This window comes from Piliocolobus tephrosceles, chromosome 4 (assembly GCF_002776525.5).
Source record: "Piliocolobus tephrosceles isolate RC106 chromosome 4, ASM277652v3, whole genome shotgun sequence".
In the NCBI taxonomy this organism is placed as follows: Eukaryota; Metazoa; Chordata; class Mammalia; order Primates; family Cercopithecidae; genus Piliocolobus; species Piliocolobus tephrosceles.
The window spans coordinates 133,503,788-133,518,070 of record NC_045437.1 but is presented as its reverse complement, the minus strand read 5'-3'; the positions used below and the strand labels follow the sequence as shown (position 1 = coordinate 133,518,070).

Genomic DNA, 14,283 nt, shown 5'->3' with positions numbered 1-14,283 from the left:
TAGTGTCTTTATTTTTTGTTTGGCAGAGATGGGGTCTCACTACGTTGCCTAAGCTGGTTTTGAGGTCCTGAGCTAAAGTAAGCCTCCTGCCTCAGCCTCCCAAAGTGCTGAGATTACAGGCATAAGCCACCACTCCTGGCCTAGTACCTCATTTTTAAATTATTGTTTGTTGCTGGTATATCGAAACAAAATTTATTTCTGAATATTTTTTCCTCAGCAATCAGTAAACTCATTAATAAGTTATCTGTGGGTTATACTGAATTTTCTATGTTAACAACCATTTTCTGCAAATAACAACAGTTTTGTTCCTTCCTTTTCAATAGTACTTTTTTTTTTCCTTGCCATGCTGGTTAGGAAATCTAGTACATATTTAACAGAAATTTTGATAGCAGGCATCCTCATTTTACTCCAGCTCTCAAAGGAAAATTTACAGGTTTTCATCTTGAGTATAATACGTGCTATAGGTTTTATGGAGCTACTATTTATTATATTAAGGAAGTCTTCTTCCATTTCTAAAGTTCTAAAGGTTTTTATCTTTTTCATGGATAGATGCTTTTTTTTTTTTTTTTTTTTTTGAGATAGAGCGTCACTCTGTCGCCCAGGCTTGAGTGCAGTGGCGTGATCTCGACTCACTACAACCTCCACCTCCTGGGTTCAGGCCATTCTCCTGCCTCAGCCTCCCAAGTAGCTGGGACTACAGGCACGTGCCACCATGCCTGGCTAATTTTTTGCATTTTCAGTAGAGACAGGGTTTTACCATATTGGCCAGGATGGTCTCGATCTCCTGACCTCAACTGATCCGCCCACCTCGGTCTCCCTAAATGCTGGGATTACAGGCATGAGCCACCACGCCCGGCCAATGCTAAATTTTATAACTACCATTTGCACATCTTTTGAGATGACCAAGTGATTTTTCTTCAATTTATATTGTGACATTTTACTGATCTATTCTACATTCCTGAGATAAACATATTACCTTTTATTTTTACATATTATTGGGTCCAATTTGCTAATATTTTGTACTAGTCTCATATAAAGAGTTGACACTTCCTGTTTTTCTATTCTCTGAAAGTCTGTATAAGACTGGAATCATTTATTTATTTATTTATTTATTTTTGTATTTTTTTCTGACAATATTTGGCAGACTTGCCAGCAAAGCTATTTTTTGTTTGTTTGCTTTTGCTAATCAGCTGACTTTAAGATTCGCCATATAGCTATTTGAACTTTGAAGCTTTCTTTGTGAAAAGATTTTGACTATTGATCCATTTTTTTTAATTGTTAGAGAATTATCCTGGTTTCCTATTCCTCAATCTGCATTGGTAATTTTCTAAATAAATAATAAATTTTCTAACTTATTAAAAATCATATTTTATTTTTTACTATAACTATAATAATGTCCCCCCTTTCATTTCTGCTATTATTTGTGCCTTCCTCTTTTTTTTTTTTCTTTATCACTCTCCCCTGCAAATAGCAGTGACTCAGAGCCCCAGACTCAAGCACCACTTAAGCCGCCAGGGCACTCCTGCTGCCCTTTCAGATCAGATGCTTCTGCACAGATGTTCGGCAAGCTCTGACTATGTTGCTTGGAGGCAAATGCGTTTCAGAAAGAATTAGGATGGGTCTCCATGGCACGTGTATACCTATGTAACAAACCTGCACGTTCTGCACATATATTCCAGAACTTAAAGTATAATAAAAAAAAAAAAATTTTTTTTTAAAGAATTAGGGTGGGTCTTCTCTTTCATTCCCAGCATTAGATGGTACCTACACTATGGGGAAATACACACTTTGGGAGGCTGGAGGATTACTTGAGCTCAGGAGTTTGAAACCAACCTGGGCAACATAGTTAAGGAAATTGAGTTTTACGGAAGTTGGTTTTCTTTCTTTTTTTTTTTTTTTTTGAGACGGAGTTTTGCTCTTGTCCAGGCTGGAGTACAATGGTGCGATCTCAGTTCGCTGCAACCTCTGACTCACAGGTTCAAGCAATTCTCCTGCCTCAGCGTCCCGAGTAGCTGGGATTACAGGCATGTGCCACCGTGCCCGGCTAATTTTGTATTTTTAGTAGAGACATGGTTTCACCACGTTGGTCAGGCTGGTCTATGAACTTCTGACCACAGGTGATCCGCCCGCCTCCGCCTCCCAAAGTGCTGGGATTAAAGGCATGAGCCACCACGCCTAGCCGGAAGTTAATATTACCAAACCAAGATATACAACTGATTAAACAGTAGAACCCTAGGATTCTGGGGTGTTTTCCAACACCAACCACTTCTCTAATTCAACAGACCAAGTACGTATTTAATGATTCAATTTAATTCTGACACTAACTACCCAGAGTTAGGGTAAGTTAGGGTGAGCAGTACCTCTGGGTTTCTTCATTTGAGTCTACTCTGCAACCAGCTACAGCTCTTAAATCTGAGGTAAGAGTGCCACTTACTGGTAGCCTCATCACAATGCAACTTGAAACCCGCTCACAAATTTAATTCTAAGTGCCAGTGGTATGCAAAAGAAAAAAGGCTCAGTAGGGTATACATATATTAAAACATTACATTGTACCTCACAAATAAATAAAATAATTTATCAATTAAAAACAAAATAAAACTTAAGTGCTTTGTAGCCATTCTCCTGGCTACAATACTATGAATACAACACTATTCTCCTGGAACAATACTATGAAGAAGCTTCTGTAATTTGTATTTCTGTGACTTTTTTATTAGTAGCTTTGTGAAAACACTCCAAAGTTTAGAATCCAATTACCTAGGTCATCATGACTCACCAGCCAAATCCAGCCTGCTGTCTGATTTTGTACTCTAATTGTATATGCTAAATAGTTGGGAAAAAATCAGAATATTTCACATATGAAAATTATTGAAATTCAAAATTCAGTGTCCATACAGAAAGCTGTATTGGAACTGAGCTCTCTTGTTTATGCATTGTCTATGGCTGCTTTCGACCCACAGCAGTTGAGTAGCTGCAACGGAAACTGCACAGTCCTCAATGCCTACAATATTTACTAATTGAATCTTTACAAAAGAGTTTGCCAATTCCTGACCTAGATTCCAACCTGAGCAAATCAAAACTCTAATCCTCAATTTTCATTACTCATAAAATGGGGATAATACCTACTAAGAGTTTTTAGGAAGATTAGAGTTATAAGCACAGAATCTCCTTAAGATACTCATAGAAGTCTAAGCTAAGACATAAGCACCTTAATATGTTCAAAGGGAACTCATAATTTCCATCTATAAATCTGTTCAGCCCAGTATCAAGTAGTATTTACAAGCATGGACTTTAGCGTCAAAATATTGGCTCCACTCTTGGTTTCACTACTTATTTGCCTAGATGACTTAGTAACAACATGAGGGAATGGAGAGGCAATGAAGTATGAAGGTTGAGCGCTCAGGCTTTGAAAACTAGAATGCCTAGTTTCCATTCTGGCTTTGCCACTCACTAGTCAGGTAACCTTGGGTAAATTACGTAACTTCCCTGACCCTTCACTTCCTCATCTGAAATATAAGTGTAAAAAGAATACTGATTTCATTAAATAGCTGTAAGGCTAAAATGACTTTATTTATACAAAGAGATTCAAACATTGCCAGCAACTTACAGCCATAAATCCCAACAGATTTAGAAGGTTCTTCATAGGATTGTTCTAAGAATTAAATAAGAGAATGGCTACAAAGCACTTAGCACAATTTGTGGTACTTAGAAAGCTATCAAAGGATAGCTAGTACCCTTCCTACTGATTCTCTGTATTTTAGTAAAAGCTGATGAGAAATCAATTGCAAACATAGTTTCTCATCAGATTTCAAATAAAATCCCAACTCCTTCCTTTGACCTCTAAATCATATACATCTGTCCTCCACCTGCTTCTCAAGCTCCAACCTCCTCCCTCGCTATATATATTGTAGTCATCATGGCCTTTCTCATCCAAGTTATGCCAACTTTGTATCTCCTCAAGAGATATTTGCACCTGCCGTTTCCAGTAATCTTGGAGCTCAGTGCATGAGTTGAAGCTGCCTTCTTTTATGTTTTTGAGACAGGGTCTTGCTCTGTCACCCAAGCTGGAGTACAGTGGCATGACCGTGGCTCACTGCAGCCTTGACCTCCTGGACTCCAGGGACCCTTCTACTTCAGCCTCTGGAATGGCTGAAACCACAGGCATGTGCCATCACATCCAGCTAATTTTTAAATTTCTTTGTAGAGATGGGGTCTCCCTATGTTGCCCAGGCGGGTCTTGAACTCCTGGACTCAAGTGATCCTCCCGCCTCAGTCTCTCAGTGGTGGGATCACAGGTGTGAGTCACCATACTTGGCAAAGTTGCCTTCTAAAGTCCTTAACAAATGTGAGGTTAGGCACGGTGGTTCATGCCTGTAATCCCAGCACTTTGGGAGGCTGGAGGATTGAGCTCAGGAGTTTGAAACCAACCTGGGCAACATAGTGAGACCTCATCCCTACTCAAAAAGAAAAAAAAAATTTTAGGCTGAGAACGGTGGCTCACTCCTGTAATCCCAGCACTTTGAGAGGCCCAGGTGGGCAGATCACGAGGTCAGGAGATTCAGGCCATCCTGGTCAACATGGTGAAACTCCTTCTCTACTAAAAATACAAAATTTAGTGGGCGTGGTGGCACGTGCCTGTAGTCCCAGCTACTCGGGAGGCTGAGGCAGGAGCATCACTTGAACCTGGGAGCTGGAGGTTGCAGTGGCCCCAGATTGCGCCACTGCACTCCAGCCTGGCGAAAGAGTGAGACTTCATCTCAAAAAAAAAAAAAAGTTTTAAAAGACAAAAAAAAAGTGAACATGTACACTTGCCTTGAAAAGAGAAGATAATGTGGACAAGGTGATTTGAACAGACAATAGAAACATAATTGGAAGCAAGATTCTTCTGAAGGTGCTGTAATGGCTGAATGGTTAAGACACAAACTTATCACCTTCAAAAATCAATTCGTTTTATTATCTTAGTTACATTTTCCTTCACCCTTCCCATACATCCAACACTTAAACTAGTATCAGGCATAGAGGGGACCACAGTAAGTATTCATCAAATGAATACCATGAATAAATAAATAGCTGGGGAAAAACTACTCTCATAAAGAGAATACAGATTTGTACAGTTTATTTTTGCTATTTATATTGTTTACACGTGCCTGATTTGTAGTGGATATCTCGTTATCGTTAGCTCAGCACCACTTCCTTCCTCTAAAAGATAGACTGACTCTTCCATACACAGACATAGTGGGGACTGTCAAACTCTTATGGGATCCAAGTCCCAGTTGATTTGCCCAGTTGGAATCAAGTATGCAACCCCTAATTCCTCATATCTAAGTTGTTAATTAACCTCATTTGTTTAGTATTTGAGAGCGAACTCCCAGACAGTGGTAAACACAGAAATGCTTAACACATGGGAACTGTTAGCTGCCATGTTCTCCACCTACATCATTAAAGAAGTTCATCAGTAAAGAGAATGAAGCTAACAGGAAAGATGGTCTCCAGGGCTACTAACTCAAAACTTCAGACACTTTCTGTCCTCCTCATGGTTTATATATTCAACTTATCCTTCAATCAACATACCCCATATCCTTTCCTTTTAAAATTAAACAGCAATAGAGAGAAGGTCTTACTATGTTGCCCCCGTTGGTCTTTTCAACTTTCTGGTTGAAAAGGTCTGGGATGGAGCTAGAGAAACTTCATTTATTTTTTATTTTTCTGAATCTATGGATTATACTAAAACTTTTATTTCTAGTGAGTTCCCAAGTGGTACCAATGCTGCTGGTCCAGGACCACACACTTTAAGAACCACTGGCCTACATTAAGAAAATGGCAGGCAGAGATCCTCAGAAACAAAGTCAACTCTACTAACACCTTAGTGGAAGAGGTGATGGACAGTGGGGAGAAGAAGAAAGTGCTCACATAAAGTCCAATTAGCTAGGGGCAGAGTGGAGTTAATAAAAAGAAGACTTAGTCCTCACAGTCATTCAAAGACCCCGATTGACAATCTTTGCCATCTTCGGTGGCTTCCAAACTTATCCTGGATATGACCATGCAACCAGCAGTTGGGAGAGAAGAATGGAGGATCATGCAAGAAATGTCTATGGGGCAAGCCTGGATTTCTATGCCCACATTTCACTGCCTAGAACTTAGTCATATGGTCTCACAGAGATGCTAGGAGTACGGAAATGTCCCTTGTTGGGGTGCCACATCTTGGTAACATATCTTCAAAGAACGAGACTCTCTGGTAGACACCTAGCAGTCTCTGCCGTCAAACCCCTTTCCCATTGTGGACTTAAGCAAGTCTGGGCTTAGCTTTAAAGAAAATGTGTAGCTAATGACAGATATCTTAATTACTAAATTTTTTTTTTTTTTTTTTTTTTTTCCTGAGACGGAGTCTCGCTCTGTCGCCCAGGCTGGAGTGCAGTGGCCGGATCTCAGCTCACTGCAAGCTCCGCCTCCCGGGTTCACGCCCTCCTGCCTCAGCCTCCCGAGTAGCTGGGACTACAGGTGCCCGCCACCTCGCCCGGCTAATTTTTTGTATTTTTAGTAGAGACAGGGTTTCACCGTGTTAGCCAGGATGGTCTCGATCTCCTGACCTCCTGATCCGCCCACCTCGGCCTCCCAACGTGCTGGGATTACAGGCTTGAGCCACCGCACCCGGCCAGTTACTAAAATTAATGTAACTTAAAATGACCAAAGGACTTATTACCTGAGTGACTGGAGAAAAAAACAATTCATGGGACTTGCCTGCAAGAGTCCATTTAAGATAGGGAGAAAAGACTGAGATAGTGGGTTTACAGGAGCAGTCATGAGGAAAAAATAAAGTTTCTGTTTTATAATTCTTCTGGGCTCCTCTCTATTAACATGTTACACTACCTTTTGGAACTTAAGCAAAATTTTTAATGGAATAAGTTTGAAGATTTCATAGTTTTACATTTATAGAGATTGATATCCATTATTCCTCTATCATTCTTAAAATAAATGATAAATCCCCTTTTCAAAGACAAAAACTTTTGCTGTTACTGAGGTTATCATCAAAGTTTTACTGCAACTCCAAAACATAGGAATGTCCCATACAACAGCAGTGAACACTATGCTTTTTAAAGTGATTATTCTTAGTGCAGGGGTACTCATTTGTCTATGCTTGTTATACAATGAAATTACTGCCTATGACATCTCATAATTGAAAAAGTTGGAATCAAGATTAAAGCTGTTTACATTTTTAGTGAAACCTCTCTTAAGACTGTCCAAAAGAAAATAAACTAATATATGAGGCTATTTATCAAAAGGAAAAAAAGAAAGATAAACATCTTTCATGGTCTTTCATTCATTTCATCAATTAGGACACACAAGGCAGCATCTTTCTCTATAATCTGATCTCTCCTATGACCTGAATTTTCTCTTTGTTCATTCTGTCCAGTACAATTGTTGCTATCATCAGCATCCATTGGTTCAGTTTTTACTCTCATTCCTGCTTCTGAATGAGGCAAATCATCAGGCAAAGAAGCCAAGCAATTCTGAATCATTTCAATTACTCGTTCTAGGTGCTTTTGAAACCTCTCAGCTGTTTCAAGCCGTTGACGTTTCTGGACCTCCATCATGACTCTCAAGGTCTCTCTTGCTTGGTGGGGTCGGTATTCATTTATAAGATGATGCACGTGTACAAAAAGCAGCTTAAGATCTTCTAGTTTCTCTTCTCGTTTTATACTCCCAGGGCTCCTTATTAAAATATCTAAAAGGTCCAAGAAATTAATGAGGATAGACATATTAAGTTTTCTCAGTTCTTTCTTGTGATCAAACTGCATCGGATGAAGCCGTTCGATGCCCTGACTTTCCAAAGGGCGGATGATAAGATCATCGCATTGGAACTGATTGCCAAACATCATGTAACTATCTTTTATTGGAGGGGGAGGCTTGGGAGCTAAGCCTTCTTGAATATTTTCATCGGTATATTCCTTGATATATTGCATTGGAGGTGGTGGAAGTGCACTCACTTGCTGTGGTTCACCCATTGTGGACTATCAAGAACCTATGGACACAGACCAAAGATTTATTAGAGCCACAAAACAAATCTGTTACATTTCATAACTACAGACAGAATATTTTCTTCCTTTTCCTCCAGTAGTTTGGGGTCCAAGACAAGATGATCTCCTTGGTTTCTAAAACTAACATTTATGATAGGGAAAGTTTGCCATATTTTCTAAGTAGGCATTATATTCTCAATCGTTCACATATTTTCCATTCTCTCCCTAATAATTTCATCAGCATAAAAAAATCTGTAGCATCTTCTGATCTCTAAAGAAAATCTTCGGCTGGGCGCGGTGGCTCACACCTGTAATCCCAGCACTTTGGAAGGCCAAGGCAGGCGGATCACAAGGTCAGGAGATCGAGACCATCCTGGCTAACAGGGTGAAACTCCGTCTCTACTAAAATACAAAAAAAATTAGCCAGGCACGGTGGCGGGTGCCTGTAGTCCCAGTCACTCAGGAGGCTGAGGCAGGAGAATGGTGTGAACTCAGGAGGCGGGGCTTGCAGTGAGCCGAGATTGCACCACTGCACTCCAGCCTGGGCGACAGAGCAAGAATCTGTCTCAAAAAAAAAAACAAGAAAATCTTCTGGATTCCACGCCCCTCACCACTTATGCCCCATTTCTCTACTCCTCCATAACCAAACTACACATGTTGTCTCCCAATCTCATATCACAATCACTTTTGCTTTATGTTAGACTGATTTCCAATAGCAAACACTTACTTTATCTCTCATAAACACTGACAAAATTAACACTGCTAAATCCTAAACACATGGTATTATCCAAAGTTCCTGAATGAAATGATTCAGTTCCATACCCTTTCTGTCACAGTATACTATGCAATTTTATATGGACACATTAACTTTTTTTTTTTTTTGAGACGGAGTCTTGCTCTGATGCCCAGGCTGGAGTGCAGTGGTACAATCTCAGCTCACTGCAACCTCTGCCTCCTGGGCTCAAGCAATTCTCCTGCCTCAGCCTCCCAAGTAGCTGGGATTACAGGCGCACACCACCATGCCCGGCTAATTTTTGTATTTTTAGTAGAGACAGGATTTCGTCATGTTGGCCAGGTTGGTCTCTTAATTCCTCACCTCAGGTGATCCACCCACCTTGGCCTCCCAAAGTGCTGGGATTACAGGTGTGAGCCACCGCACCCGGCCTGTATGGACACATTAACTTCCCTACAACTATCACAGAAATTTAAAACCCCAGGTTCAAACCCAGTATCTTTTATGGCCATAATAACCTCTACTTACTCTACCTTAAGCCTAGGTATATCATCCAATGAGAAGATTCTGAAGTGCTCCTTTACGCTGGTATTATCAAAGTTTCAAGATATAACACCCTCTAACATCAGGTGGGGCAAGTATTCTACTAGAAGCAATATTATACTTAGAATTCGTGAGGTACTAAGGGCAGGCATGATGCAGCCCTGAGTTTCCACTATGCCACAGTAGTGCATAGGATGATGCAGCCTCGACCTCCCAGGCTCAAGCGATCCTCCCACCTCAACCTCCCAAGCAGCTGGGAGTACAAGCATATGTCACTACGCCCAGCTAATTTTTGTATATTTTGTAGAGACAGTTTTGCCATGTTACTCGGGCTGGTTTTGAATTCCTGAGGTCAAGCAATCCTCCTGCCTTGGCCTCCCAAAGTGCTGGGATTACAGGTGTGAGCCACCACACCCAGCCAACATTTTAAAACTTCTAACATAAATTCAGATTACAGAAAAAGTGCATGAATATACAAAGAACACCATATTCTTCACTCAGATTCTCCAAATGTTAACATTTTCCTTCATTTGCTTTATTGGTTTCTCATTCCTTTACCCCTGAATACTTCAGTGTGTTTTCCCAGGACAAGAATGTTTTCTTCTACCCACAGCACAATTACCAAAATCAAGGAATTAATATTGATCTGGTACTTCAAAACACAATTTTTGACAGCTTACGCTTCATCCCACTCAAACCTTTTTAGGTGACGAGTACGGCTCTGTACTGTCCTACACGATGTGCATTCCTGTACTTCGGTTGTCATTTTCCTAAGGCCAACTACATGACAGGTACTGCTGTTTTATGGCCTAACATAATCTTCATAACAATTCTATGAATTAAGGTTGTTTATTTTGTTTTGTTTTTGAGACAAGGTCTCAATCTGTCTCCCACGCTGGAGGGCAGTGGTACGATCAGGGCTCACCGCCACCTCTGCCTCCCGGGTTCAAGGGATTCAACTGCATGACCCTCCTGAGTAGTAGGGACTACAAGTGCGTGCCACCATGCCCAGCTAATTTTTTATTTCTCGGTAAAGACAGGTTTTTCACCATGTTGGCCAGGCTGGTCTGGAACTCCTGACCTCAGGTGATCCGCCCACCTCGGCCTCCCAAAGTGCTGGGATTACAGGCGTGAGCCACCACAGGGTCCCACGAATTAAGTTCTATTATCAATTTCATTTTAGAGGTGAAGATCCCAAGTCTCAATGAGGGGAAGTGTTGCCCCAGATCAAAAGGTTAATAAACGGTACAACAGGTATTCTTATCCCAGGTCCCTTTAGCTCCAAAGGGCAAGCTCTTATATCTCTAAGCCGTGAAGCATCTAACTGTAAAATTGGAACTTGCATATTACAAAAATTATATTTTTCTCTACTGTCTCTCTAGATGGAACTTTTCAAAGGCGATGGAGGTCTTATTTGAATAAAACCAGAGCCAAGCATCATAACTGGTTCTTAGACTCAAGATCCAACATCTAGTGTTTGTTCTACTGGGGGAGAAGGCGCCTCGCCAGAAGACGACAGATACTCCAGGGTCCCAGCCCCAGAGATTTGATTCATTCTGTCCACTGTGAATGGGCCCTGGTATGTCGCTTTAAAAACCTCTCCAGATGGACCTGACGATTAGGCTCGGTTGGGATCTACCGCCCTCGCCTGCCCCCATATCTCAGCTGTTTCACAACTGCTCCCAGAAGAAGGAAGGGCAGGGAGGGCTACTCTCATGTTACAAAGGGCCAGAAAAGGCAAATAACTCGCCCAAGGCCACACAGCTTAGAAAAACAGCGGCGAGCGGACTAGATACCAGGTCTCCCAACCTCCACTCCGGCTCGGCGTCCCCACACGGAGGAAGCCCTGGGACTGCAGCGCTAAGACACCCCTCCTCCAGGCTGTCCATCCCGAGACCTCCACGAGCGGCGGGGAGGCCGCGCTCTCGCAGAGACTCGGGACAGCAAGACGAGAGAGCGTCTCCGGAGGCCGAACTCCTCCATGCCTCCCCAGTTCCCAGCCCAGCACAGAGAAAACCGCGGGGTCCGGAAGAAAAAAAACGCACACAGGCGGGGGCGCCAATCCGTTGCCGCCTACTCACCTCAGCTCCGGCTTTACACTGGTAGCCGCCTTCCCCACTGCAGCCGAAACTAATTTCCGGTCTCCTCCTGGAAGAAGCCACCGACTCTGTTCTTGATTGGCTGTAGGAGCTGTCCTTTAACGAGATTCTAGATCCGCCTCAGACCGATCGCTCGCTATTGCGCCTGCGTATATTCGACTCCTCCCATCCCCACCCCTTTTACTGGCTTTTAAAAGTAGTAGCTGAGGGTTGTTTCTTCGTTTCTTTAAGGCATAAAATTAAACAAGACTTGCTTTATTTTTTATAGACCTCTTATTGACTAGAAACAATCTTATATTTTAATGTGTAACATGCTCTGGTAAGACTTCCATGAATTTAGACAATTATGACGCGAAAATAACCTCCCAAAGAAAACCTAGCAAAGGCGCACTTGCTAGTGCGCCTGCGTGTGTTCCACCCCCTTCCCGCATTACCACTCTTCTACTGACAGTCGAAACTTCTGGTTCCATTCCTTTTGTCTTTTCTTTTTTGATTTAACCCATACAATAAAGACATCTTACATACAAATTCGAAAATACAGACATGCAGGGTTTTTTGTTGGTTTATTTTATTTATTTATTTTTTCTTTGAGACGGAGTCTCTTTCGCCCAGGCTGAAGTGCAGTGGCGCGATTTCGGCTCGCTGCAACCTCAGTCTCCGGGGTTCAAGCGATTCGCGTGCCTTAGCCTCCCAAGTAGCTGGGATTACAGGCATGTGCCACCACACCCAGCTAATTTTTTTTTTTTTCCTTTTTTTGTATTTTTTAGTAGAGACAGGGTTTCTCCATGTTGGCGAGGCTGGTCTCGAGCTCCTGACCTTCAGTAATCAGCCCGCCTTGGCCACCCAAAGTGCTGGAATTATGGGCATGAACCACCTAGCCTGGCCTCCCCCATTTTAATTCCCCCGCACATATCAATTTATTTCCTGAAGAAATTAATCCTCACCGCTGACCCCAACATGTCCCGCACCCATGACTTCCAATGGTTGTTCCCAGTCCTCATTTTACTCCGTCTGTCAGCAGCATTTGATTATCTGGTGGCACATTTGATTATCTGGATTGCCCCAAGACTCAGTTCTCCAAGCACTTCTCAGTCAGATATCACCCAGATACATGCAGGCCCTGGAACACCGTTTCCTCTGCACTTCAGACCCTCATATCCAGTAGTGACAGACATCTTTACCCAGTTGCACTTTACTCAATTGCAAATGTTCAATCTAAGGAATCACCTTTTTCTCCTTTCTCCCATACCCCACCGAAACTACCATACCAGCCTTTTGCATTAGCTCTATTTAAAAATAAGTAAATAAAGTTCCAAATATGACTGACCACCGTCCCCACTGGTATGGTCCTATGCCATGCTGCCATTAGCTCTCATCTGGATTTCTTTGATTTTTGTCCTGCCTTAGTCTATTTACCACACCTTCTTAAAATATAAGACCAGTCTTAACGCTCTTCTATTCAAAATCTTCCAACGCTTTCTACTACTTTTAGAATAAAATCTGACATCCTCCCCCGGCCTATATAATAGGCCCTACAAAATTGCCAAGTACATCCCGGTCTTGGGGGCCGATGCATTTGCCTGGAACTCTTTCCATAGATATTCACACGTCTCATTTCCTTATTTCTCTCCCCCCCCCCTTTTTTTTTTTTTTTTTTTGTATTTTTAGTAGAGATGGGGTTTCACCGTGTTAGCCAGGATGGTCTCAATCTCCTGACCTTGTGATCCGTCCGCCTCGGCCTCCCAAAGTGCTGGGATTATAGGCGTGAGCCACCGTGCCCAGCTTCATTTCCTCATTTCATTCAGGTTTCTGGTCAAATGTGACCTCAAAGAGTTCTTTTGGGGTTACACTACTCTATACAAAATAGCACATCCCCAGTCTTTCTCTTGGGAGATGCCCCTGAAACCCTTACTATGTATTATATTTTTTTCATAAAACCTCTCATCATCTGAAATCATCTTATATTTATGTATTTTATTGCCTTTCTTATCCATCAAAAATACCAGGTTTATGAGCATGGGACCTTTGTTTCATTTACTGCTGTTTTGTTTGAACCTACATACAAGAGTGGCTGAAATTGACAAATACTCAAAGAGCGTTTATTAAATAAGGAACAAAATGAATACAATCATCACTTTCAAATAAATTCATAGTGTAGCTTTGGTGGTTATACCACAGTCTCTTTAGCCAAAGCCTCATTGTGTTAAATTATGTTTCTCCCAATTTTAGCCAGATAACTACACAGGATGATGAGCATCCCAGTGCATATATGTTTGTGCAAGTGTCCAATTTTGTTCTTTAGAATAAATTTCTAGAAATAGAACTACTGGGCCCAAAGGTGCAGTGTCTTAACAGTTAGTAGCAGAATCAAGGCTAGAATCTTGGACTCTTGACTCTCAATCTAGTGTTCTTTCCAATAAACTTCAAATGAATAATGGATATGAAGTGCATATCATGAGAAGGGCTAGTGACAATATGATGTGTGTTAAACATTTAATTATGTGACTATATTTGCAGAATCTCGATGGAAAGCTTATTCCTTAAAGATGCCTACTGCAGCTTAACAAGGAATATGCTCATTGAATAAATATGTGTGGTGTATCTGTTGTGCCGGCACTGGTCTGGAAGTCTAAAAAGACAGACAAAAGCCAGTGGGGCCTTTGAAAAAGGTGTTCTCATGGCCGGACGCAGTGGCTCACGCCTGTAATCCCAGCACTTTGGGAGGCCGAGGTGGGTGGATCACGAGGTCAGAAGATCGAGACCATCCTGGCTAATACGGTGAAACCCTGTCTCTACTAAAAATACACAAAAATTAACCAGGCGTGGTGGCAGGCACCTGTAATGGCAGCTACTCGGGAGGCTGAGGCAGGAGAATGGTGTGAACTCGGGAGGCGGA

At 41.9% G+C, this 14,283-nt stretch overlaps 1 protein-coding gene across 1 annotated transcript; it reads right to left on the bottom strand.

Annotated features, from left to right (window-relative positions):
- Positions 1-7,011: 7,011 nt before the first annotated feature.
- MED7 (mediator complex subunit 7) lies at positions 7,012-11,506 on the bottom strand. Its single transcript, XM_026454426.1, has 2 exons — positions 11,370-11,506; positions 7,012-8,017 (listed from the first exon to the last, which is right to left on the bottom strand). Exon 2 carries the CDS (start codon positions 7,998-8,000, stop codon positions 7,302-7,304), a length of 699 nt encoding a protein of 232 aa, XP_026310211.1. The 5' UTR covers positions 8,001-8,017; positions 11,370-11,506; the 3' UTR covers positions 7,012-7,301.
- Between the last annotated feature and the right edge of the window lie 2,777 nt (positions 11,507-14,283).

Excerpts from the sequence above, each read along its gene's own strand:
- MED7 (XM_026454426.1), bottom strand. The coding sequence starts at position 8,000 with ATGGGTGAACCACAGCAAGTGAGTGCACTTCCACCACCTCCAATGCAA.